This window comes from Scleropages formosus, chromosome 17, assembly GCF_900964775.1.
Source record: "Scleropages formosus chromosome 17, fSclFor1.1, whole genome shotgun sequence".
NCBI lineage: Eukaryota > Metazoa > Chordata > Actinopteri > Osteoglossiformes > Osteoglossidae > Scleropages > Scleropages formosus.
The window spans coordinates 14,919,812-14,947,274 of record NC_041822.1 but is presented as its reverse complement, the minus strand read 5'-3'; the positions used below and the strand labels follow the sequence as shown (position 1 = coordinate 14,947,274).

Below are 27,463 nucleotides of genomic sequence, written 5' to 3'. Positions count from 1 at the left end.
GCGATGAACTGGTGTCCCGCCTGGGTGTGTCCCCCTCCCCCTCCAGCCTTGTGTCCCGTGTTGCCGGGTTAGGCTCCGGTTCGCCGCAACCCCGCTCGGGACAAGCGGTTTCAGACTGTGTGTGTGTGTATGTGCGTGTGTGTGTGTGTTTTTATGATCTTTAGAGAAAATGTACTTCTCATTCGCTTGTCAGGGTCAGGGCAGTCCAAAGCCTGTCTTGAAATCACTGGGTGCAAAGCAGGGGGAGTGGATACACCTCAGATGGGACACCAGTCCATCGGAGAGTAGCCACAGATGCACTCACTCATTCATACACTAAAGGCAATTTAATGTTATCAGTTCACCAGAACTGCATGTCTTTGGACCGTGGGAGGAAACCAGAGCTCACAGAGGAAACTCATACAGACATGGGGAGAAAATCCATATAGCTTGAGCCAGATCTCAACCTATGCCTGAACCATCCAGCCGCTGTGAGGCAGCAGTGCTACCTGCTGTTCAAGTATTCCATCCTTACACAAAAAAGAGTAGAAAAATGTTCAATAATTGAGTTATTAGTTATTATTAAAAAAATATCAGTGTTAAACAAAAGAGTCATTCGGTTGATAATAGAAATTAAAAAATGAATTGCTGGTTAATAGTTTTTCAAACACAAATACATATTAGGGTTTGAAATTAAGTTAGAAAGCAGTGCATTCGAAAAGAATGCCTTATCATTATAAACTCTTGGCTCTCTGTCTACAGGAGACCCCACCTGTGTTTCCACTATTGCTTTGGTAATCTCCAAAAACATGGACCAGAATGTAAAGAAAGCAACAGTAGATGACTTCTTTCTGTTTTATTTTCCAGAATAATTATGTTTTAACTGATAAGGATATCTACCATCACCTTACTATTTTCCAATACCATGAAGCTTTTTGAAAGCTGGAGACCATAACTAGTCAGCATCCTCTCACTGTAACGGTTTTGATGTACACTAATAGGCACAAAGTAGCGAAAGGATAGTTATGGTTATGTTGCGAGTATTGTATTGTAGAAATGTTTCGAAGACCTGCTCTGAGCACTAGTGCTGTGTAGAACCAAAAAGTTGGCAGCGGTTGAGTTCTCGTGAATGTGAATCTGTTGTATTGTGCCTTTGTACTCTTTTAATGTCCTCTGTCCTTATCTCCACATTGCAAAACACCTTCTGTGTGGACTTAGCTGATATGTTTTATTAACCAGAAAGCCAGTCGGATGAGTCATTGTTGGACCGCTAGTCTGTTTCATTTATAACCTAACACTTGGTTTATGAATTCAGATATAAATGTTTTGTTTCCAAATTCATGAGGAGGCCAAGGTCTGTTAATGAGCGCTTGGCTATTTTGAGAAGTCACTTGAAGAGAATTCAGGAAAAAAAAAGCAAATTACACTCAGATTGCACTGTAGGTAACAATATCATTGCCCTCTGTATCTTCTGTTTATATACTATATGGCAAAAAAGAAATTCTGCCATGTGAATTTAAACAACAGTACCTTTGCCTTTGCTAGAGAGTACAGACTCAGATTCACCCAGTGTGTGTGTATGTGTGTGTGTAGAATATAGTGAAAAGATTTCAAAAATGTTTCTTTTCTTTCAGTTGAAATCTTCTGAAAGTAAAAAAAAAAAAGAAAAAAAAAAAAAAGTATGTGATTATGTGACGCTAGTACTCAGAATCCACTTGCGAAGAAATAACCTTGTCACATGAGCCAGAGTTTTCTCTGTGAAAGGTCGCTGTTTATTTTGTCAAGTTATCTTTACGACGCTGTTCACTGATGTGTTAGCTGCAACGGGTGCTTCATCAATCCTGAATTTTAAATATTTAGACTGTAAAAGGTCTGACATATCACATTTTTACATATTCTTGCTTCACTCGGGACCTGGACATTCCTGATTATCATGTGCTAAATTACAGCTCTTTATGTCCACTGAAAGAATGTAGTCGTGTGTGTGTGTATGTGTACTGTATTTGTGCGTCATTGCAACCTCCTTGTCATTACAGAAGCAAAATGGGCCTTTCTATAGACACCTGATTTACCACATTTTAATGAGGGTAATTTTCCCCTTATGGACTCATTTTCTTTTTCCAAATATGAAGTTCCCATCATCCATGGGAGGGGGTGCGGTGGTGCAGTGGGTTGAACCAGGTCGTGCTCTCCGGTGGGTCTGGGGTTCGAGTCCCGCTTGGGGTGCCTTGCGATGGACTGGCGTCCCGTCCTGGGTGTGTCCCCTCCCCCTCCAGCCTTGTGCCCTGTGCTGCTGGGTTAGGCTCCGGCTTGTTGTGACCCTGCTCAGGGCAGGTGGTTTCAGACTGTGTGTGTGTGTGTGTGTGTGTGTGTCAGGCATCATCCATGGAACAAAACTACTGTTCTTAGTATTGTTCCAAAGTAGAATCTTCACGATGAGGAAAATGACTCAGTTGTGTAAATGAGTAAGTAGTTGTAAGTAGCTTATGTTATAAGTCACTTGGAGAAGAGTGTAAGCTAAATGAATAAAGACGCACCTCTACTGATGTAAATCTGACTTGCATAAATCCGGATTTACGTCAAATATTACCGGCATACACATTACTTACGGATAGCGCTTTTATTTTTCCGCAGAACACCTGAAATACGTTACGCGCAAGTCTAGATAACCAGACGAGGCCGGAAAGCCGCATCTTCCGAGTTCCCGCGTTTTGAGCCATGAACGCATCTCCTCTCGTTTGTGTAGTGCTTTTTCACACATTTTCTACCCTTTTCATTATTTACAATGCCTGGCGGTAAACGTGCACTTGAAGAAAAACGAGAACCGCCTCGCAAGCGTACGGCAATTGGTTTGAAGATGAAATTAAACATAATAAGAAAGTATGAAGGTGGACAAAGATTGTCGTCTATACCACAGGAGCAAGGTTTAGCCCTATCGACCGTGAATACGATAGTGAAGGATGCTGTACATATAAATGAGCGCGTGAAAGGAACAGCTAGCAGGAAAACAACAATAATAATGAAGAAATGTCAAGGTGCAATAAACGAGATGGAAAAATGAGAAATTATGCAACAGCAGCACCCCCTTGTGTGCCAGCATACTACTAGATATAAGGTAAGCACGCACAGCACGATACTGTACGTGTACCATATGCAGTAGTCTATTTTTTTAAATATATTTATGCTTTATAGAAATGTAAAAATTTAATTTATTGACAAGGCCTATGTCTTGTTACAATTTTTAATATGTCTGAGATTTACTAGAGAATTTTCTTATGTAATTTTTTCAACCTGTGTTTGCAACAAATGTGAAGGAAATGAGAAGGCTCGGCTCTGTAACGGAGGGGGAATCCGACATACGTAAATTGCGACTTGCGTAAGGGGTCGAAGAGCGGTCTGTTCGCATAAGTTGAGGAGCGTCTGTATTACTATTATTGTTTTTGTTGTTAACAATAATAATGATAATAATAAGAAGAAGAGAAAGTCAGGGATGTAATAATAATATAATAAAGGTGGTGACAGCATTAAGGCTCTTTGGGTGTAAGTTCAGATCTGGCTCAGTCTGTATAGAGTTGCAGGTTCTCCTGACGTTCACCTGGGTTTCCCCTGGGTGCTTTGTTTCATCAACAGCAGTACAAAGACCTGTGTTTCAGATGAACTTGGAAATTCTGAATATGTGAACGAATGTGTATGTACCCTGCCTGAAGTGGATGATCGTTCCATCCAAGGTGTACCCTCACGAGCCTAGCGCCCCATGGTTCTCAGATTTTTTCCGGAGCACCGTGATCCTGACTCAGACAAGTGGTTAACGAAAGTGAATGAATGACAGAAACGGCTTAAACAACTTGTATATTATTAACAACTTGTGTTTAGTTGTACAGGCCCTTGCGTGTGCTGTCTTGTGGTTTCCGTCAGATTCTTTGTACCAACGCAGTTTCTGCGGTTTGTTATTATTGTTCTTTTTGAGTCTTATGTGTGTTTGACTGACCACTGTCAAGACACCCTACATTTACCCAGAATGCTGAGATTCGTGCTTTTCCAAGAAGATCACCAGCTCCACTAAATAACATGCCATTTTTCCTGACCTGCTGCAGATTTGGAAAATGAAGGGTTCCAACGGCAGCATAATTTTCCTGTTTCTGAAATGTTTGAAAGTCAACGGATACGGTTGATATTTCGACTGAACCGTAAACAACACGGAAGTACGCACTGTGTCAATAAAACCAGCTCCTCTCGTTTGATTGCCACAGATGTACAGGTACAGAAAAATAAAAGGGAATAAAATTTTCACATATCCAAAACTGAAAACGTTGAGCTGAAAGCATTTTTGTTGCAGAAGACAGAAGAACCTCATCAGCTTTTCTCACATACAGTTGTCAAGGCCATAACTTCACTACAGATGTGTTCATAGATGCTCCGCCTACTCTCTCTGTGTAGGCTTGAAAATTACGGCCTATTATAGACTCTACACCGTAGAGCGCAGAAAGTGGACCTCAGGAGACCGTGCGAAGCGCACGCCGCGATTTGCCGGCTCCCTTTATGAGTCAGAAACCCAGAGATGTGTGTGGGTTATGAAGCTGTGTGTGGGGGATCTTGGGATTTATAGTTCAAATTTATTAATGTAAAATATTATTTCACGAAAGCGTAAACGTGTGAAGTTCTGAGATGAGATCTTTGCTTGTTTGTTTTAGCCATTTTGGTGTTTGATTTTCAGTGGCCAATACACACACATACACATTTTCTGACCGCTTGTCCCATACGGGGTCGCGGGGAACCGGAGCCTACCTGGCAACACAGGGCGCAAGGCTGGAGGGAGAGGGGACACACCCAGGAGGGGACGCCAGTCCGTCGCAAGGCACCCCAAGCGGGACTCGAACCCCAGACCCACTGGAGAGCAGGACCCGGTCCAACCCACTGTGCCACCACGCCCCCCTTGTGGCCAGTACACCGATCTTTAAATTTTTCATCCAGCTGTGTGATTTTAACATGGTTTCTGTGTGAAGTGCCGTGGCACTTTTCTTTGTAGTTCATTTAAGGGAAATTACCGTTTTCGTTCTAGGGTGTTTTCAGCAACCAGCGTTAATGCTTAGTATGGATAGCTGGCACTGCACATTTCATGTCAAGGCGGGGAAGCTGGCCTGCCTCCTGTTGCTACAGCAGCGTCTTTGGCTTGGATTTAGTCGGCCAGAGCTCAACTATGAGTTCTCCTTGGAACATTCAGGGAAATGTCACTGGAGGGCTAGTGGCATGTGGCATTGTAATAAATTAAGAACCTTTAAGGAGCTCAGCCAGTGAGGCCTGACAGCTAACATGAGAACGTTCACTTCTGAAGCACGCGTGGATTTTTTTCCTGCATCTTATTTTATTTTGTTATTTTTGTCATGGCTGTTATTCTGTCTGACGTATTATATTGCATGAAACATTTTCTTTTTTAAGATGTCAGTTTTGACATGCATTTCACATTGAGCAATAATGAAACTACAGTAAGTGTGTGCTGAAACTGCTAGGAAAAGTTGTGTCTTTAATCCTCATTGAGCTCATAGTGTTACTGAAGTTGATGATGACAAGTCAGATTCAGAATTGACTAAAATCAAAGGTGTTCTATGGATGCCCTAATTAGCGATTAATGGAACAGTATTAGGAAAAGAGAGCGAGAGCCGAGCTTTCCGATGCCTCTGTTACACAGTCCGCAGCTCTATACCTGAACTAACATGAATTTAATTTAAAGTCATTTATAACAGAGCTCTCTGAACTGCTGTGGGAAGCAATTACAAAGTGTGGTGACCATGGTTTAGAATTTTAATTAAAATGTTTTTGATGTAGGGGGGGCGCGGTGGCGCAGTGGGTTGGACCGGGTCCTGCTCTCCAGTGGGTCTGGGGTTCGAGTCCCGCTTGGGGTGCCTTGTGACGGACTGGTGTCCCGTCCTGGGTGTGTCCCCTCCCCCTCCGGCCTTACGCCCTGTGTTACCGGGTAGGCTCCGGTTCCCCGTGACCCCGTATGGGACAAGCGGTTCTGAAAATGTGTGTGTGTGTGTGTGTTTTTGATGTGGCTTGAGGTTTTTACTTAAAATACATTACTTCCTCCATTGTAAAATGAAGAAAGAAAAAAAAAACTGCAGAAATAGTAAATATTTAAAGACGCAAGATTCCAAAAATCGTGACACCGTCAAAAGGGAGAATAAAATGAAAAAGCCGTCAACACCTTGGACGTCTTTCAAGCTGGAAATGTAAAGTAGTTCTATCTATCTTCGTCCTGTAGGAATACAGTGCAGCGCTGGGTGAAATTTTTGTATGCTGAAAGTTAAAAGTTGAACTTCCAGGCTCCACTTGTATGTCTTCTGATGCCCAACCATAATCATCTGTTACCGCAAACAGGCCTGTTATTAGACACTTTTCTCTGACTTTTTGGACTTCGGCTCGATCGTATTCTTGTAGGGAATAATTTTCAGTTTTGCCTGTATTGGCAATTTGTGCATTTCTTTTTTATTCTCTCTGGAAAATGCCCTGTACAAATCTTTGTAACAGCTTGCATTTAAAAATGTAGTGCATGAAAAATATTAGTTATTTCTTAATTCCCAGCACTTGAGTAGGTACCTGTAGCAGCCTTTTAAGAAGTTATGTTTGCACAAGTTCAATTAGACTTGAGCCATTTCTTATGTAGGTGAGTTCAGGTAGTCACTGGCGATGAATATGTTTGCAAAAATTTCCAGAAGAAAGGAAGGATGGCATTAACAGCAGCAAAAAAAAGCATCTGAAACAGGATGTTAAAAACCCCTGTGCCGTGGGAAGGTGTCAGTTGAACCCTAGCAGGTACCTTCTCTCATTCAGCAGCCCTGGAGACTCCCAAGGAGCCTGCTGCGTCGCCAGTCTTCGCTGGGAGCGCTCTCCCGCTGGCAGGTAGGGCACCTGGCCTCAGGAGGGCGCATCCGTCTCTGCGCTCCCGACGCAGCCGGAATCATCTTTTACCATCCTTGCTCTTCAGTCTCTCACACCCTTGGGGGTTATTTCTCAATCTGACAGGAAGACCGCAAGCATTCTGTGAACAGATGCTGCTTGCGAACCGTGCACATTCGCCATTCGCTCGCCTGAGATGTTTTTCCCAGAAATTGCTTGTGAACTCAGTACCCTTCTTGGAAATCTGCATATGTTGTCTCTCTTTCCATTAGACCACTAAACAAGGGACAGGATGCTTCTGGAAGGAGCTCCCAGTGTTTAAAGGCTCACCAGAGTGATTATGCTGTTAGTGGCTGGACTCCCTCTTGTTTCCCTCCCCCTTGCCTTTTGGCCCCATTCGAGCGGTATCGTCTGTCTCCGAGGTCGGCAGTCGCGCGGTCCCAAACTCTGCCGTCCGCTCCTTTTTCCGCCTTTCCTGCTCTGAGGTGCAAGCTTGTCCACAAACCGCCTCTGAGCGCTGAGGGTTTGTTTGCGTAGTGCTGCTGAAAGGAGAGGCCGGGAAGGTTCGCTCCGTGCTCCAAAATGGGATGGTAGCCCGTGCTCCAAGTCCGCTGGACGGGCCGTGATCCTGCTGTTGAGAGTAGCTGACCGCATTTCTGCAGCCCTGAGCGAAACATAACCGTGATCTCAAACGGGAGTTGTGTCTTGCTTCTCCTCATTGAGCGAAGAGGGTTAAATCAGTCTGGGCCAAGAAAGATGCAACTCAGAATTATTTTCCATTCACAATTTAAGAATTTTCATATTTGTAATAAGTATTCTATTAGGACTTGACAACAGTAATGCTTTTAGAATGGCAGTATTAAAACAGATTCTCATTAATCACTACTTATTCTTAAAACCACAGAAGTAACTTGAAATCAGAACTAATACAGTTCAGTTTGCTGTTAGTTTATTTATTTTATACATAATATTTTTTCAATAGAGGGGGTGCGGTGGCGCAGTGGGTTGGACCACAGTCCTCCTCTCCAGTGGGTCTGGGGTTCGAGTCCCGCTTGGGGTGCCTTGCGATGGACTGGCGTCCCGTCCTGGGTGTATCCCCTCCCCCTCCGGCCTTACGCCCTGTGTCACCGGGTAGGCTCTGGTTCCCCGTGACCCCGTATGGGACAAGCAGTTCTGAAAATGTGTGTGTGTGTATTTTTTCAATACATAAAAGGGTTTGTTTTGCAACCAGTTTCTTGGTTTGCAATGAGTTCTTAACAGGCTGTTCTAAAGAGTAAAGGTTAACATAGCCTCCGGAGAGTGTGCGTCGAAGACATTTTAAGGATATTGGTTTGAGTCAGAACCACACTTTTATATCTGACATTTTCCAGACCTCCTATAAAAATAGTAATCTTTTACCTTTTTTAAGAAAGTATTGCATTGGTATATTGAATTGAGTTTTTAAATTAAAATTCAAAGAGGGAAGTTCAGCAACTATCTGTCCATCACAAATGAACAACTGAAACATCCTCAGACTTCCAGAGTTCCTGCTCACCCAGCCATCACGTTGTGTCTTTGGTCAGATAATGTCCCTGTGGGTGGCTCAGCAACATTTACCTTTATTTATTTATTTACATTTATTTATTTAGCAGATGCTTTTCTGCAAAGCGATTTCCAATGAACTCTATCTAGTGTTATCAGCCCACACACCTTATTCATCAAGGTGACTTATAAGCACTGCTAGATACACTACTTACAATGGGTGTCACTCATCCATACATCAGTGGAACACACTCTCCCTGGGTCACTCACACACTATGGGGGAACCTGAACGGCATGTCTTCGGACTGTGGGAGGAAACCAGAGCACCCAGTGTAAACCCATGCAGACACGAAGAGAACATGCAAACTCCACACAGTCCGCACATCGGTCAACCTTGTCTGGTGCAAGGTGCACGTCCTCCAAGTGGACTGAAAGCCAAAGTTGAACTACATCAAGCATTCTTCTACATCCACTATTACAATGTAACACTTCAAACTAAATTATGCATTTTTCTATGAGTACCATGCTCTACGGCTGTGTTCTCCATTTAGAAACCGAGTTCTGGCGGAAATCTGGTCTTGTTCAATTGAAATATGAAATCCGGCTTTCCTTTGTTCCAAGATGTTGTTTCAGCCTTAATCCAGTTTTATTCATTGCTAATCAGACGAGAGCACGGATATTTCATATGTGTACGCAGTGCATTGTTGACACATTAGGAACACAACCTTAAAAAAATCTTCGCGTTGACTTCAAACTTTTGGACGCAGTGTTGTTGCTTATTAGAAACGGATGAAGTGACCACAGTTTCCAAGCTGTCCTTATGCAGTAATTACTGTAATGACTTTAAGCTGTGACTTAGCAGATTCCAGAACTTGGTAGTGGGTGTGTCCATCAATCTGTGCGACAGAGTGGCACCAGTCAGATGCAATAGCGGGTTCTATGGCTCGCTTTCTGAATTCGCAGACATCCTTCTGAAGACGCCTGAAGTCAGTTGTACATATCGAAACAATCTAGATATCTAAACAGTTTCTGCGATGTTTTTTTGCAACACAAACACTTTTGTCTTTTTATTCGTCTGCAGAAAGTCCAAGTTGTGTGTTCTTCGGGGCTCATTTCCAGATCCATAAGATTAGTTACAGACTTGATGATTTAGCTGTGTTTGTGAACGTTTGAGTGGTGCAGCGGTACAGCAGTTAGTGCTGGTGCTTCACTGCTCCTGGGCTGCGAGTGCAAAACCAGGTTCAGTCTGTGTGCGTTTTGCATGCTTTCCCCGCGTTCGTGCGGGTTTCCTGCAGGTGCTGTAATTTCTGCCCAGAGTCCAAAGACATGTGTTTCAGGTGATTTTGTGAATGCAAATTACTCCTAGTGTGTGGTTATGTGATTGAATGTGTGTGGCTACCCTGTGATTATCTTGCATCCTTTCCAGGGTGTGTCATACCTCATGCACTGTGCTTCCAGGATAGGCTCCATACTCCATGTCCCTGCATTGGCGAAGTGGTTATTGATAATGGATCCATGGATGAATGGCTAGTGAGCAGTTTTTGAATACCTGGCCTAAACCAAAGAGTTTTCACTAGCAAAATTATGATATTTAAAAAGAAATCAAAATAATCAAATTAATTATAATCAATTCTGATTTATTTTTCCCTTTTCTATCCATATGAATCCATTATAAATTGTGTTCGTTCATTCTCTGTGGTGAATTTTAAAAGGACCACGAGCAGTTAAGCATGTACATTATGTGTAATAATGAGTTGCGAACGCGGCCATTCTGTTGCTACAGGTTCTACGTCATAGTGGCGTTCTAGCAACCACTTGTTTTGGTGAACCCCTGGAATGCTGGTAGCTAGACACAAACCCCATTTCTGTTGTGGGTTACTCTGTTTCTCTTGGTCTTTCACGAGCATAAGGGTCCTTTATCTTTGGGAACTCATGGGTTTCCCCCCCGGATTCATGTTTATCATTTACTGCAGTTTGAAACCTAAATTAAATAGATGTATTCTGGGAGAGTAAGAGAGTAATTTTATTTACCTTTTCACAGAAAATTCTCAATGAAATTCTCTGCAGAAAACAACCGGTATTAATAGAAAATGCCAGTCAGCGAGCAGGCCGAAGCGGTGAGTGAGTCACATAGCTGTTCCGTTTGCTTCTTGGATAATTACCCCAGAACATCTGTGTAATGAGCCTGACTCCTCCTTCCACACAGCAGCTCAGCTCAGCCCTGTCCGGCTGTCGTGACGCCAGTGTGCGTACATACAGTACATCCAGTGCCTACGCCATCTAGATGCACACGTTAGTGAGTAGAATGAATCTTATCGTTTTAGAGTGAATATAGTTTATTGTGCTATCAGTACAGTGCACATTATGTAATGTAAATCCTTAAGGTTTTAATGTGATATAAATGTATTTTGGAAATTACCTCTGATTTCAGTGCAAAAGAAGAATGCTTGTTAAGTACTGTATAAGAAAAAATACAACTTGAAGATAATAAGAGTAGCCTATCCTGTATTACTAGGGCTTACTAGCATAGTGTGGGCTATTGACAAAGCTCTCATCTCACCATAATTTGTACAGTTGTTTATTGAGATACATGCAGCATCTTCAGATGCAGCGATAAAAAGCCTTTTCAAAACGCAACATTAGAGTCATTCAAAAATGCAGGTAAAATATCTGCTTTGTTCTGAAATTCACTGAACGAGGGCTCAGTGAAGATAAAGTATAACAGTGGGAGAAATCGTGTATAACATTAAATTGTGACAGAAATGTACTAACTGCACATTTGTCAGTTCTCAAAAAATCAAGCTTGAAAATAAATGTGCTCTTATGTTTTAAAACATGTTGTATCATGTTTAGCGGGGTCACGGTGGTGCAGTCGGTTTGACCGGGCCCTGTTCTCCGGTGGGTCTGGGGTTCGAGTCCCACTTGGGGTGCCTTGCGATGGACTGGCGTCCCGTCCTGGGTGCGTCCCCTCCCCCTCCGGCCTTACGTCCTGTGTTGCCGGGTTAGGCTCCGGCTCCCCGCGACCCCGTATGGGACAAGCGGTTTCAGATTGTGCGTGTGCGTATCGTGTTCATTTACTTTCATCACCTTCTCTGCCTAGATGGAATTGTGTATCAGATATGGGGAAAGGAAACGCCAGTACCCCCCATTCACCCGCAGCCCCCCGATTAACCAAGACCAGACTCTTAACTTTTCCCAACAGCACATTTGCTGTGGTAGTATTGGAAACTTAATGTTCCTCTCTGGCCAAGTGAGCAGTTTGTGCCTTGTGCTGTGCTTGGCTGATCAGCGTCCGTAGCCCTTAGTGCACCGCTCCAACCCTTGGCCTCACCCCCAGCTTCCGCCACGGCCTCCGAGACGTGCTGATGAGGAGCAATGAAGTGCTCCCGGTGGCTGCGATCGATCGCTCGCACTCTCTCCAAACGTGAACACCACCCTCAAAGTTTGGGGGGTTATATTGATTTCTGTAGCTGCAGACTAGCTCCCCCATCTCGGGTAGTAAAGGGTCTCTAATATGGAGAGAGGGACCTTCCGACACACCCACTTTGCTCTTCATTATTTATTGTTGTTTACTGACATAGCAGATGGCCTTAGTTCATTCACTTCTCAACCAGCTAATGGCCTTCAACACAAAATAATAAATGGTTCTGCATCACATTAAAAAACACATGCTACCCAGCAATAAGTGCATAAAGCAATAAGCAGTGTTGCACACAATGCTAAGTGTTACACAAGTGCTGGATAGTTTATGATGGTCATTAGGTGTCTATGCATCTCAATGCAGGTTGTGAATGTCTGCTTGGTTGGTTTAAAAATAAAGAATGGCTGGTGTGCAGGTTCGTGGACCAATTTCATTGCCTAGACGATGGGTCCACGGTATGGTGCCCTTTTAGCTTTGCTTACATCCACGCTGGTCTGTATTATGGAACACTGTCCTGTGGAACACTGCCCTATGGCTTTTTTCCTGTGCCATCATAAATTATAAATTATCCTCTACATTAGTAATGTTTAATAGTACATTTCAGTTATGCACTCTAAATTGGATTTGCAAAACCTCCGTAATACTAAAAATTGAGATTTAAAGAGATGGACTCGGTGGCACGGATTTTGAGGAAATTTACCTTTTGCCTAATAAAATAACTAAAGTTCCTGAGTTGAGTAACACAAGGTAAATACATGATATTTACATCATATCTCATTTAGCATTTTGAAGCGGCTTGCATGACTATTAACTAACATTCAGCTGACACCTTCATCCAAGGGGACTTAGAATGTTAGATACACTGCCCTAACCTACCTACATTCACCTTTTTATGCAGCAAAGTGATGCAACACACTGATTTACTGACACAAAGACATCAAAAGCAATTTAGAATTGCCGGTTCACATAAAACGCACATCTTCGGATCGTGGGAGGAAACCAGAGCGCCTAGTGGATACACGCAGGGAGAACATGCAGACATTGCACAGAGTGAGCTGGATTCAGACCCATGTCCAAACACACAATCCAGGATCTGTGAGACATCAGCACTACCTTTTCCCAGAGGAAAAAGGATTATACTAAAAGAGTAGCTAAAATGCACCATAGCCAGAGGTAGTGTTTGAGAATGCATTTTTTTTTTTTTGTTTTTCCTGGGTGTAACTGTGACACACCCAGCACAGAATCCAGGTCTCGTTTTGTTGGCTTTTGCTTGGATGACGGTAGTGTTGCATGGTTTGATCGCTCTGGGTCTGCAGATGAGACCTGCGTGGGACCTACGAACAGCGAAGAGTCGAGAGTCAGACCTTTAGGGGGTGGAAGAGGTGAATCTGGGATTGTGTTTAAAAACATCACTTCCATCCACTAACGAAAGCCTAAGAGGTATGCTGAAAATATGGGAAACGAGTGTGTGTGTGACAGATACATCTATGGAAATTTTCTTTTAATTGCTTATAGCCTGAAGAATGCACATTAAAATGCAGAGAGGAATACAGCGTTCAGCATCTGAGGGATGGGCAGATGGTTTTATGTGTGTGTGTGTGTGCGTTTGGTGAGCGAGCGAGTGGGTGGACTCCGGGCCATCTAGCAGTACTGACTTTGACCACATCAGGTTCAGTTGTGTTGAGCTCAGCAGCTCAGTTCAGGAGGAATCCATCATGCTGTCGTGAGAGGCGCTGGTTGTCCTTAGAGGAGAGCATCCATCTACACCCTAATTGAATCCTGGCAAATTGGATTTTTTACAGTCTCTTCAACACCTCTAGTGTTTAAAGGTCACGTTATATTTGCAGCAAAGTGCAAATTTATTTATTTTTTTTAAATTGAGGTAATTCAGTGGTCTGCAGTCCCCCTCAATCTTCAGCTTTGCTTGATTGATTTATCTCCGCCAGGCAGTTTGCGCGTTATATGTGTGCGTGTGAGTGTAAGGGGGACGTGGAGAATTGCTGGATATTTATGGCTGCGTTGACTGTGGTTTTTTATGTCCTGAAGTTCCCCAAGAGCCCCGTTTAATAATAAGAGCACTGAAATGAAGAGGCCTTTGGGGGGGTTCAGGATTAGATCTAGCAGTGTGCTTCACTTGCTGGCAAGAAGCACGGTGGTCAAAGGAAGAAGTGTGTGTTCCCTCCAAGAACCAGGACCACGGACCCTGTGGTTTCCACAGCTGTGCAGAGAAAGCACATTGGTTCTCTCCAAATCCCTCCTGACGTGAGACCAATGGTTCTGATTTTGATGTTTTCTTATGTTTAAAAACACCCCTCCATCTGTGGCTGTAATTTATTTATTGATACCAGAGGGAAGGTCTGTTTGGACAAAGCACGTTAGTTTAATGACTCTGCAGAAAGTTGTTGTTTTAAAGCACGAATGTGGGTGGAATTAGTGGAGAGTTGCCCTCTTCTTCTGCCTCTGCATTATTTTCATGTAGTTTCTCAAGTAGTTAAGGGTATTATCCTATTGTTCCCTTAGAGAACCAAAGTGAGAGTCTGCTCAAGAACCTGTCTGAGTCAGGTGGCTTTCCTTGGCTGTAAAAACGGTCTACTCCTTTGCCCTGAATGTGCCTTGTCATACTCACCGGTCTCTTCGTCTGTCCTTTCAGCCCCCCGACAGGGCCCCCACTTCACGAGCTGCCTCTCCCGGGAGCAGGAGACCTTCCGGTGCTGGTGGAGCACCGGAAGCTTCCAGAACCTTTCACAGCCTGGCGCCCTGAGGGTCTTCTTCCTGAAGGAGAAGTAAGTAAAACACAAGAGCTCATTCTCGACCATCTGTCCCCGACATGAATGGAAAGCTGCATATTACACACACGATGCTGTTGCTGTGCTGGTAGAATCTGTGGAAGCAGTCACGTGGATCTTGATCACACGCCGAGGTACTCGGAGAGCTCTGCTGTAATGTGTTCATCAAACAGGTCTGTTGTAAACCCAGAAGCCTGTACAAAGTAGCCAAAGGCCACAATTGTGCAGTTCAAATCAGGAAATGGATCGTGTAACAGATATCGTATTACCACATAAACACAGGGGCAGCAGGTAGTGTTATTGGTGGAGACTCGTGCTGACCTGTAGGTCACTTTCAAGTCCCAGGAGGGGATCTGCCGTTGTCTCCTTGAGTATCCTCAAGACACTTAATCTGAACTTTGAAATATCCAAGTATATAAAACTGACAGAAATCGTAACATGCTTTGGACAGAAGCATGGCCTAGTTTATTAAATTCTAATAACACAACCCAGTGAGTTCCACCTACCTTGTGCTATGGTTGTTACCTTGCGTTATATTCTGTCGTGTGTTTACTTTTCAAACCAACCCATTCCTGCAGCTCCATCTCCAGAAACTGGACGGAGTGCCCCGACTACACCCGCTCCGTGCCAAATGAGTGTTTCTTCAACAAGACCTACACGTCCATCTGGACGTCATACTGCGTGCAGCTGCGGTCCGGTGCCCAGAACGTCACGTACGATGAGCGCTGCTTCAGTGTTGAGAACATCGGTGAGTAGCCCCTTCATCCTCGTAACCTCCCTGGCATAATCCAGCGACTGACGCAAATGAGGGAACATGAGGAGCAGCCTGGAAATAAGCATGTTCTGGTGCAACAAATGTTTTCGCAACTTTTACAAGCGGTGGACATGGCGGTTGGGGGCTGGGTACGTCGCTGCGACACTCTACTGTTGTACCATGTAGACAGCGGCGAGGTCCGACTAAAGTGGCCATTGCCTGTTTGACGGCCCTCTGAAGTGTTCGATTGTCCCCTGGCGCTTGTGGCTGTTAGCGACGTGGGCAGCACAAGTTCAATGTCCAGTGACGCTCTTGAGCAATGCCAGTTATGTAAGTATTTTCACGGCATTAAGAAAAACCTTCAAGACAAAGTTTCCTGCTTCCTTAATATAGCTCATTTTAGTCCGTACTGTGGTGGCCTGTGGATACTGTGCTATAAAGGGCAAACCCCTGCTAGTGTAGCGGTCAAGGTGCCAAAGTGCTGCCTGTAGTAACTAAATGATACGGCATAAAATCCATGCGGGGTATAGATGACCTTAAACTGTGTACTTTAACATGATTGGAGAAAGTAAGTCCTGCCGTAAGAACGTCTAATTCCCGTTCACCTGGGGACGCTTGTTCGATTCTGAAGGAGTCAACGCGGGGGGCAGGAGGAGGTGACACAAATAAAACTAATTAAGACAGCAGACATGAGGACATGCATTTTACTTTCCTATGGTCACCATTGAATCTCATTTCCTGAGTTGGCAGGGGCGATGGGCCCCTTGGATTTTGGCCCTCTTTCGTTCCAGGAAGATTGGGTCTTTTGTCAGTCCCTGGTGCTGCCTTGTTCTTCTCTACAACACGCAACGAGAATGTGCACGTGATGCAGTTTGGTGTCCGGCTGTGACTTTTCATTTGAGGAAGGAAGCAATGCAAGCTCACGACCGTGCTGCCGGGTGTAGGATGTGAGCTGTGTCTAGTGTTACTCCAGGAACACTTTTCTTTAAAAGAACCAGTTTCATCTTTTTATTGTGACCACAATTAATGGCTTCGTTTTGTTTTGTGAGCTTTCAGAATAATAAAATTTTCTCTTTGATAATCTAGTGCATTCACTGCTACAGGATATGAGTTTATGTATTCAGCTATGAAATTGTTTCTTTTTCTCTTTGAATTGCATTATGTTTGAATGAAGTAACCGTAAATAATGAAGGACTGCTGCGGCGGTGCATGCTGTGCAATTGTTTGTATCATAACCCATGTCTTCTGTGGGGCCCAGAACATGGAAGGGGGTGGTATAGATGAGGAAGGGGGAGAAAAAGCTCTGGACAGCTGCAGCTGCTGTGATTATTTCCTCTTCAACAGGGGGTTCCTTCATGTCAGAAACCGAACACGACATCTGGTTGTTGGGTTTCAGCAAAACCTTCTTCAGAACGGAGACTGTAAATGTCCGTGAGAGGCTTCTCGAGGTCTCACTTTGTACCTGAGCGCCTGTCCTTGAATCGCCTTTTCCGACATCCTGTGCTGCGGTTACTGACAGAGATTACTGACAGAGAGCGTGGCGGAGTTCGGTGAAGCGAATAGGAACGCAGGTTCAGTCCGTGGTAAATGTCTCCAGGACTGGCAGACAGTTTTGTGCGTGTGCACTGTGTGCATGCATGCGTGCAGTGGTATCCTGTTAAAACCGGATTGGACCTTCAATTAAATTCCAGTGTTTAAGGGGGGATCTATAAACACTGTGACCAGAGAAGCTCATATCAAAACCCCTCTCTTGTCTGGCATACTGCTATCAGACCTCACCTTCTTAATATTTGGTTAAACCTCTTATTTATTTCTCTGCACGCTATTTTTCAGGATAGCTTTCAGTGCCGGATTGCATCCATTCTTCAGTTACTGCGTTTTTAAATGTTTTATTCAAGCAAAGTGTGTTAGACAAGAATGCAGTCCAATGTGGTTAAAGCAAATACCCTCATTAAAATATCCAGCTGTGTTGAACAACTGGCTGCAAGGGCAGGTGCAGCATACGCTTGAAGGATAGCGGTTTGCCGTGCTTGTGATGCTCTTCCCTCTGTGGTCCTCAGTGCACCCAGATCCTCCGATTGGACTGAACTGGACGCTGCTGAACGTGAGCCGATCCGGGCTCCACTTTGACATTATGGCGCGATGGGAACCCCCGCCTTCGGCAGATGTGAAAACCGGCTGGATGACACTGGTGTACGAAGTTCACTACCGGGAAAGGAACTCCTCGCGCTGGGAGGTGGTGAGTCTGTCACTGTCATACTCTATGCTGAGGCTTCTGGTAACCCAAAAAAATTGGACAAAGTGGCAGTTTTCCAGAATCGTGTGTCTGCATCTGTTGGTGATGTGCACATTTGTTTTCTCGACACTGTATGTTGCTTTGGAGAAAAGCGGAGGAAATTAACATATACTGGGATTCATCAACAGTGTTCGGCTGCAGTTATGCTTGGTTCGTATGGTGGAAAGTAACAAATTAACTGTGCTTTAGGATCACGCGCCGGCATCTAAGTCTCTTTCTGTTGATGTAATGCACACACTGTATTTTCTGTGAGATGTATGTAGCTGGAAGGGGGCGCGGGGGCGCAGTGGCGCAGTGGGTTGGACCGGGTCCTGCTCTCCGGTGGGTCTGGGGTTCGAGTCCCGCTTGGGGTGCCTTGCGACAGACTGGCGTCCCGTCCTGGGTTTGTCCCCTCCCCCTCTAGCCTTCCGCCCTGTGTTGCCGGGTAGGCTCTGGTTCCCTATGACCCTGTATGGGATAAGCGGTTCTGAAGATGTATGTAGCTTTGGAGAAAAGCGTCTGCTGAATGAATAAATGTAAATGTAATGCTGTGGTCATAGCATGATAACATAATCGCTGGTCTTGAAATCCTTTGATGTTACTTAAAAATTGTTCATTTTCATTAAACTACATAAAATATTTCTAAGCCCTCCAGTTTTAGAATCTACTGAACGGTACTTTTACGTTATTTTGATTTTTCTCACAAATCTATTGAAACATAGTAATGTCTCTCTTAGTTCAAAATTTGCTAAATTTCTCACGGTTGCCAGAGTTTTACTGTGTTTTTCGTCCGAACAATAGTAATGTCAGTAGACCTGGACGTTAAGTTCATCGTAGCTTTCTTATCCTAATTAGGGCAGGATTCAGTAGCACGCTTTGCACATTGTCTTTGAAAGCGTGTTCAGATCGACGTACTGCAGCGACAGCAGACCGCTCCTCATGGACGTGCAGCGAACCAACGCAGATCGCTGTTGACATACAGGAGACTCGCTGCGAGTCGCTGTCATTTGCTTGTAGCCCCTTGAAACCGGAGCTTTGAAGTGGCTTGTGTCTACAGGAATGTGACAGTCGAGCGTCAAGGGTTTGGGTCAGGTTTCGCGGTGCAGCCCCACGGCTTGTTCTAGTTACGGCCGGCACGGGGGAGGAAGACCAGCAACCTCCTCATAAACACGCTGCACGGTGGGGGCAACAGGGGAGTGGGTGGGGCCGGTGGAAAAATGTTCTCATTCCATGCTAAATGAGGGCTAGGACGCTGTTACATTCTGTGCTGTTACCTCCGCTGTATGAGTCATGAGATGACAACTGCGAGACGCCAAGGCTTGTGTGCTCTAACCGTAGGCATTGGCAATAAAACAAATGACAAAGCCAGTGCTACCGACACCAACACAGGAGTTCCTCAAAAAGAGAAGAGTTTGCATTCCTGAACACCAGAGCGGTTGGCAGAACCATGGTTAGGGGGAGTCCCTGTCTCTGTTTAACATATGATCCAAGTTACTGCTGTGAATTTTCCTTCAAATTATATTGCAGGATATTGCATAGGTTCTTAAATATTTATCATATCTCTGTCCTTTCTAGTGTGTCATACTAGTTCAGATACACACAACACACATCATCTGAAACCGCTTGTCCTATGCGGGGTCGCGGGGAGGCGGAGCCTAACCCGGCAACACGGGGGGCAAGGCTGGAGGGGGAGGGGACACACCCAGGATGGGACACCAGTCTGTCACAAGGCACCCCAAGTGGGACTCGAACCCCAGACCCACCAGAGAGCACGACCTGGTTCAACCCACTGCACCACCGCACCCCCCTCTAGTTCAGATACCATATCCCATTATACTGTACACCTTTCAGCAGTGCAAGTGTGTCTTTTGGTGCTTACAAAGTCAGCAATTATTCCCTAAAAAGCTGTTGCTTGTCTGCTGTTATCTTTTCTACCTCTCCCAGCTGGACTTGGAGATTGGAACCCAGCAGTCAATATTCGGCCTGCACACCAACAAGGAGTACGAGGTTCGGGTGAGGTGCAAGATGCGGACGTTCAGAAACTTTGGGGATTTCAGTGAAAGCATCTTTGTCCACGTGTCACAGATACCCAGTAAAGGTGAGAGGGCAGCGGTTAGTTTACAGAACATGCACTTTAGCCATCTCCGGGGGGTGGATCTTGGGAAGGTTTCAACAAAAGGCCTGAAACACGTCAGTTCCGGAGAGCCTTGTGCAACTGGACTTAGCAAAGATCAGACTCCAGGAACCCCAAGCAAAGTGTTTTTCAGTCCAAATACTGTCATTCTTGCACCATTGAGCATAAGGCCGTGATGTAGTAGATGTAGCTAGTAAATATGTTATACAATCTTACGGACTCCCACCACAGTTGCGGTGTATATAATGATCTAGAAGGGTGTTTGTTGTCCCGGGCCTCCCCACATCCCACAGTGAGAAGTAGAAAAAATGAAATAACCGTAATTGTTGGGTTGAGGTTCTTTGTTGTGTGGTTTTTGATCCTTGACATCTGAGGACTGTTGTTATTCACTATAAATGTTTTCTCTGCCCCAGAGTCCACCTTCCCTGTTACCCTTGTGTTCATCTTTGGAGCTATAGCAGTGGCGATTCTCCTCATCCTGGTCATCTTCTCCCAACAGCAGAGGTATGGATTCCCATGATGGTGCCACTTGGACGGAGCCATGCTGGTGTCTCATCCCCTTCAGGCGTTCACATCGCAATATAGTTGTTGTACTTCACTGTATACTTCTGTTGTGATGGTCTATTTCAGTTTATTGAGGTGCACTTGTGAACAACGAAGCAGATCCATGTAAACAACAGAAGTTTATTAGAGTGTTGACATGAGTTTGTTTTTAAGACATAAATTTGCCATTGAGAGGCTTTGAAACAATGAGCAGAGTTCTGGGGTATGTTGACCAAAATGGTTAGAAAAGAATTCTTTTAGCATTTAAACTTGCATCACGGCAAGTTCCTTTTTTAAAAGTTCGACATTGTTATCAAAGTAAACCTGTAACACAAGTACAGATTCCATACTATGTTTTGGTTACACTCAAAACATGTATCCAGGTTTTCTGGACCAGACAGCGGTAGAATTTTATGTCTGTGTCTCCAACTCTCCTCTTCCTCATCATCTCAGGTTAATGGTGATTCTGCTGCCTCCAGTACCAGCTCCCAAAATCAAAGGGATTGATCCAGAATTGCTGAAGGTATGCTCAAGGTTGAACTTAATTAAAATGCTCATAGATTTAAGTTTAAGCTGTCTCTATGTGTGTGTATCTAGAAGCAGAACCTATAGTCCCACAACTTCCCTAGACTTTGAATGTCCACAGTGGGACGTCTTCCTATGTCAGGAACATGAAAGCTAAATGTATCAAGGACAAAAACAGCAATCTGCCCGTTTCACATCAGCAATGAGGGCGAGAGACTGAGGAGTTGGTGTGGACCCAATTGCGGGTTCAGTTGTTGTGGGAACAAAACAAGGAGTAAGCAAGATTCGTAGTCAGGGACAGGCGTGGGTCGTTTTAGGCGCAGACGTTGTTTTGAGGACGAGACAAGAATCCAAGTTGATCAGGCAAGGCAGGAGATCTGGAACCGGGAAGGCAGCAAACAGGGAACGAAGGGCAAAGGACGAAAAGGGTCTGGGACGGATGAGGAGGTAGGTGAGGTTCTTCCTCTCATTTGCAAGGAAAGCAGTTTTCTCAGTGAGGTTCCGCAACCAGGTGTGCAGGCTCGGCTTCTTTTATACCCTGTTGCTCTGATTCGGCGCAGGTGCTGTTGTTTGGTGCGCGGGCGTGATATTTTAAAGGTGAGGGAACTGATGACATCATGTAAATACATAAATATAAAAATGAATTGACAGAATTAAGCTTTTTATTTCTTCATTCAAAGTCAGCTTTATTCAGTTTTTTTGTCGGTCCGTTTCTATTATTCAAATCTCTTAATCAGTTGGTTTGACATACTGTAGGTCATCCTTTGTCCAGTCATGTATGTTAATGTATACTGTTCTCTGTCTAATCACTTTTTGTGTTACATGAAATTATCATCAAGTGACATTGTATGTTTTCTATTTCTTTACGTCTGTAATGTTTATATATGCTGAAGAAGGCATGAAGCCAAAATGCATTTGTTTTTAAATTCCCTACTATAATAAATACGGTCGTTACTGTTAGTTCTGTCCTATATAGACTTTATTTTAGTCGTCTTCAGAGGATACAGTATCTGTTGTGTTTACATTTTTCAGTACTTGCAGTGACCGGGTGTTGTTTATTTAATATGACTATTAATATGGCTTTACTGATTACATAAAGGGGGTGCGGTGGCGCAGTGGGTTGGACCGCAGTCCTGCTCTCCCGTGGGTCTGGGGTTCGAGTCCCGCTTGGGGTGCCTTGCGACGGACTGGCGTCCCGTCCTGGGTGTGTCCCCTCCCCCTCTGGCCTTACGCCCTGTGTTACCGGGTAGGCTCCGGTTCCCCGTATGGGACAAGCGGTTCTGAAAATGTGTGTGTGTGATTACATAAATTAGTGCAACTTTTTGAAATTGCATTATATGCATTATGTGTCATTAATGTTCAATTACCCTCCATGCATGCTACATTTTTTTAAACTAACTTTGTATTTAATGTCTTAATAGAGTGGTTCAATGAATGAAATGCTCAATTCAAATAATTTTATGCAGAAAGCATTTAAAGAGAGCTCACTGTAATTTGAATTACTCACAAAATTCATGAGCTTTCATTCGTGGAATAAAAAATAAGTTCATATTTCTTTTTAGCTTCATAAAATGCAAAAAATACTGTGTCTGTGATTCAGTTAATTAGTATCTAGAGTGGAATGTCTACAGCATCTTCCTTTGGCTTTGATGAATTACATAATTTAAAATAACCAATTTTTAAGCTTTGTACTACTTCATTCAGTTAAGTTTACCAAATTATCAAATAGTTTGGTTTTTATTTGTATAAATGTACCTAAAACAGTTCTAATATTTTCACCACATTGGGTCATTCTTTAAAGAATTTTATATTCAGCAAAAGGAAATACGTCTCAGTTAGTCATTAATGTGAACATTGATGCGAACTGGGTTTTGTTGTTTATTCAGTTACCACCCAAATTAAGAAAATGTAATGAAGAGCTCACCTATTCAAAAGCCAGTATACAGGAGGAGCAGGAGGTCCAGCACTGAGAAACCCTTCTGTACTTCAGGGGTGCTGAACTTCGGTCTTCCAGAACCACTGGGTTTCATGCTGTTTTTTCCTCAGTCTCAGTTTCTAATTGACATAAACAGTCAACTGGATTGTAAGTCACCTTATCTGGCAGTCCAGAGGTGAACCAGACACTAAATCAAATATGTTCCAGAAAACCTGCAAGACCATACACCCGTGTTGTTTTTTTGTGAGCATATTATTTTTTTAACTTCCATGTGAAAACATGTGAGAGAACATGTAGGAGTTCTACTAAATCTTTAAACAGAAACGATCATTATAAAGGCATCTGTTTATTTCCAAATCCATAGTGCAGTCTCTTTGTATTTATTGAGTTTTAAAAGTAATTATCTGACTTATTTGAAAGGGCAAATAAACCTTGCATTGAAATATTTCAAGCGCTCCACTTTCTTTGTAATACTGATTAGTTAATAAGCTTTTACATCACATATATTTGCCAGTAAGACTATGATAGAGTGGTTTAAGACATGTTAGATGTAATTTTTTCCTTGCGTGCTTTTCACTGAAATAGATTTAGTATAATACTTTGGGGTTACTTGTGTAGTTTTGTGTACAATGGTACAGTAGTTGTCATGTCAGACAACTCCATGCCTCTCATTAATGCACCTGTTATTTCTGATGGACTTTTGAGTCACTGTGTGAATTACACTGTAAATAATAAAAAAAAAAAACACAAGTATGGTAACAGCTCTCTTTGTCTTTTCTCTATATGAATTCAGAAGGGCAAACTGGATGAGCTCAGCTCAATTCTCAGCAGCCACCCTATCTACAAGCCAGAGATGTTCCACGAGGACCCCTGGGTGGAGTTCATCGAGTTGGACCTGGATGGAATGGAAGCAGGAGAGAAGATGGGGTGCTCAGACACACAACGCCTGCTGGGAGTGGGTGCGCAGCTTGGCTCCTCGCATGGTCTGGGTGTCAAGGACGATGACTCAGGCCGCGCCAGCTGTTACGAACCTGAGCTACCGGAGGCTGACCCTGACACCCTGGCTGCTATCTGCCTGGCGCAGCACGAGAAGGGTGCTACCTCTCTGCTGCCACAATCCAACCTTTCTGCCACCACTGCAGGGGGCACGCCTCCTGACCCTGACCCTGCCCCTATCCGAGATCCTATCCCTTGCCCCACCCACAGGCCAGAAAGTCGACCTCTCGTCCAAACCCAGCTCAGCACCCACAGCTGGATCAACATGGACTTCTATGCTCAAGTGAGTGATGTGACACCCACGGGTGGGGTCATGCTATCACCCAGCCAGCAAAGCAGAGTCACAGAGAAAATTCCAGTTGAGAAGAAAGAGGGGCAGGATGCTCAAGTCCCAGAAAAGGAGAATGTAGGAGAGCAGCAGAAGAAGGCAGAAGGCAAGAAGAGGTTCCAGCTATTGATTGTCACCCCAGAGGAAGGGGCTTACACTTCAGAGGTGGATGCCCAGAAGGTCAGCAGTGGCTACTCCCATGAAAAGAGCTGCGAGGACAGCATCCCACAGACCATACAGCCGCCTGCAAAGAAGATCAGCCAGGAGGCATGTCAACAGTTGGGAGGTCCCACTGGGGATTATCAGAGCCCCTACTTATTGCCCCCACCCATCCCGGTGCCCCCAGTCTCAGACTACACTGTGGTACAGGATGTGGACGCACAGCATAGCCTTCTGCTGAACCCCACCACCACCGTGACCGCCACCCCGGCCCCCACCCCAACCCCCACCCTCACCAAGCCTTCACCAGCGATGGCAGTCGGGTACCTCTCACCTGACCTCCTTGGGAACCTTCCCCTCTGACAGTCCCATATGCACGATGGAGCAGAGGACACAGAGAGCTTGGAATGTCACAGAAAAGTAAACAAATCAACAAACGAACGCATGCACATGCATGCAGAAAGGCACACGCAAATCAAAGGCCCACAAACACTCACCGCCAGACTGCATTTGAAGCGGGAGTTGAGGAGCCTGGGAGCCAGAGAGCCCGGGAGCCAGCCATGTAGTCGGCATGACATCGACTGGAACTTTAAGTAACAGAGCTATGGTCTCCCTTCCTTGTCCTGGAAGATCAGAAATCATCTGTAGACCACCTGTTTTTCAGGATTAAAATTTCAAAAACTTGTACACAAAAGGGTTGATATCTTACAGTTGTGCTCATTGTGGAATGTTTTCAGTGGAGAGCGATGCTGTTAAAGGGAGACAACCATTCTTTAGTGACAGAAATAATCCCCGACTCTTTTGTTTTTAATTGCATAAAAAGTGTTTACAAAACTTTAACATACAATAATTTTGTTGTATGTCGTGTTACTCTTAAGTATAGTGCAGTAAAAAGTTTTAAACTGTGATTCACTGTTTCCACTTAAACAATCTATCACCCTACTTGTAATGACATTTCGGGTGGTATTTTACAAAGGAGTTTTTTGAAATGATGTTGACGAACCATATTGTCTTAATTTTACTCACATCAATGAAATGATGTCTGCTTGTGGAAAGGAAAGATCCATTGTAGCAAAACCATGTTGTGGCAATGTGAAGAAAATGGTACATCTTCTTGGGGTACAGTGCTGTGAATTATTGGTAAGGCATTTATTCTGCATGCAAAAAATTAAAATGAAAAACCAAACAAACTTCTTAGGGCAAAAGTCTTATTGTGAGTTATGAACTGTGGTCACAGTATTTCACTAAGATGCTGGCTCAGCTCGGTATCGAACGAACACTGAGCGTGTGTATGTGCGTATACAGTGGCTGCGACTATGAACTGGAAAAAGAGTATTTTTTCATTTATTTTTTTTTAAACGAAAAAGAAATCACATTTTGTCTTAATATACTGACACCTGTAACATGGGCAGAGTTCTGCCACCAACCACTGTGTTGTTTTGGCTTCAAGAAAGAAGCGCTACTCAAAGTGCGCTCGATTCATGGAAGTAAAGAGATTGATTTGCACCCTCAGCGTCACGTCCCTGTTGACAATGTTTTACCACCTGTTCAAATGCATGCTTCACAACGCTGTCGCAGGTCAACCTGTTAGTGGTGTATCTCTGTGATCCAAATCAGATTTGGACTTTACACAGTGGACAAGAGTGGCATCACTCATCTCACGTGATAATCTTATTTAGTTAGCACTATGAGTTCTGTAGAAGGCAGAAGAATCGATAAGATAAAGGCTATATTAACTGAACAACTTTTCTGGTCAATTACAGCACATCTTGCCTTAAAGTAGCATAAATATCTTTAATCTTTTTCCATTCTGTATGTATTCTGAAGTAATTCTGAACTGCATTGTATTACAGCTTAAAAGATTTTACTTTTAAAAATCAACTTCTCTTTTTATGCTGACAGAATAAATGTATAAATATTTAAATAAGCTATATATTATTTATCTCTAAAAGAAATGTAGGATAGGTTAAAGTGACTAAGCTGAAATGGATGGGCTGTTCAATACACTTGTTTTATTTGATGATTTTATTTACTGATTAATCGCTACTTTTTCAAATCTATATTGGGTTTTATTCGATCACTAAGCCAACCTGTCCCTGTCTGGAAGCAGCAGACGTTATGGGACGAGTTGCGCAGCCTTACTATTCATCAGCTATGAATTGTAATACATGCAATCTTACACGACCTTGACTGAAAAAGGATTTTTAATGTTTGAATATGTGATGGATAAAGAGGTTATTGAAATTTGTGTGTATGTTTATGTTTTTGTTATTTTTGTAATTTTTCAGTGTGTGTTGTAAAGAGAAGCTGCATATCTTCACGATAAGGAAATACGTGGATTTGCTCTTGCGGTTGTACCGAATCGCTGCATTGACTGCACAGGCTGCTCATTCTGCTGTACTGTTCTTCGTACAGTTTCTTTCTTGGTAGCACCTCTACCTTACATAAAACAAGTGCATAAACAGATACTTAAATAAACGCTGCTGCTACTGCTGCTGCCAAAACAATATGTCAATGTTGTACAAAGAAATGTCTTAATATATCATTTTAGTTTTGTAAAGTATCTATTTGAGCATATGTTGTATTCCAGTGTATGTTTTCTGGTAACCAGACTTTTATAGCTTTAAAAATTGTTTAGATGTGTAACCCTATGTGTATGAAGTAGCATATATAAGCACTGAACTATGTAGAGAAGTTCAGGTTAGTTGTATTTAACCTCAGTAAGAAGTACTAATCTTTTGTTAGTGAAGTTTTTTTTTTTCCTGCCATAATGAACCATGTAGTTTCTACCGACTTGGCATATGGTTTTCGGGAGCTTTTGCCCTAAATACTTACAAGCAGCAACATGTTTCAACTTGGGAAGAATATCAAATATGCATCAGGCTGAGCAAGCAAAATCCAAATTTACTGACATTGATGTAAAATCCATATTATAGCTCTTCATATATTTTTGTTGAAAAAAAATAAAAATTATAATTGTTCTAGTGAATTGTTTGTATTTTGTTTTCCTGCTCAAGCCACAACTCTTGTGTCTGGTTAAACGAGAGCTTAACATATAATGTAGGCTACTGTTAATCTAATTACTTCAGCAAATACTGAATAGAACACAAACTTTTCTAAGTATATATTGCTTGATTCTTAAGTGGAACATTTTATTCTATTGTCTTTAATGCTTGTCATATAAAACTACTTTTGAATAAAGTATTATTATT

General features: G+C 43.4%; 1 protein-coding gene across 5 annotated transcripts in view; it reads left to right on the top strand.

The window, feature by feature from the left end:
* Positions 1-27,209, top strand: part of ghra (growth hormone receptor a) — a 39,424-nt gene extending 12,215 nt beyond the window's left edge. For all 5 annotated transcript variants that reach the window (XM_018759200.2, XM_018759198.2, XM_018759201.2 and 2 more), the window contains exons 3-9: positions 14,466-14,598; positions 15,180-15,349; positions 17,416-17,594; positions 19,575-19,728; positions 20,178-20,268; positions 20,761-20,830; positions 23,562-27,209. In XM_018759200.2, coding sequence (XP_018614716.2) covers positions 14,466-14,598; positions 15,180-15,349; positions 17,416-17,594; positions 19,575-19,728; positions 20,178-20,268; positions 20,761-20,830; positions 23,562-24,614 — 1,850 coding nt within the window. In that variant the 3' untranslated portion in view covers positions 24,615-27,209. The remainder of the gene's footprint in view (positions 1-14,465; positions 14,599-15,179; positions 15,350-17,415; positions 17,595-19,574; positions 19,729-20,177; positions 20,269-20,760; positions 20,831-23,561) is intronic.
* The last annotated feature ends 254 nt before the right edge of the window (positions 27,210-27,463 follow it).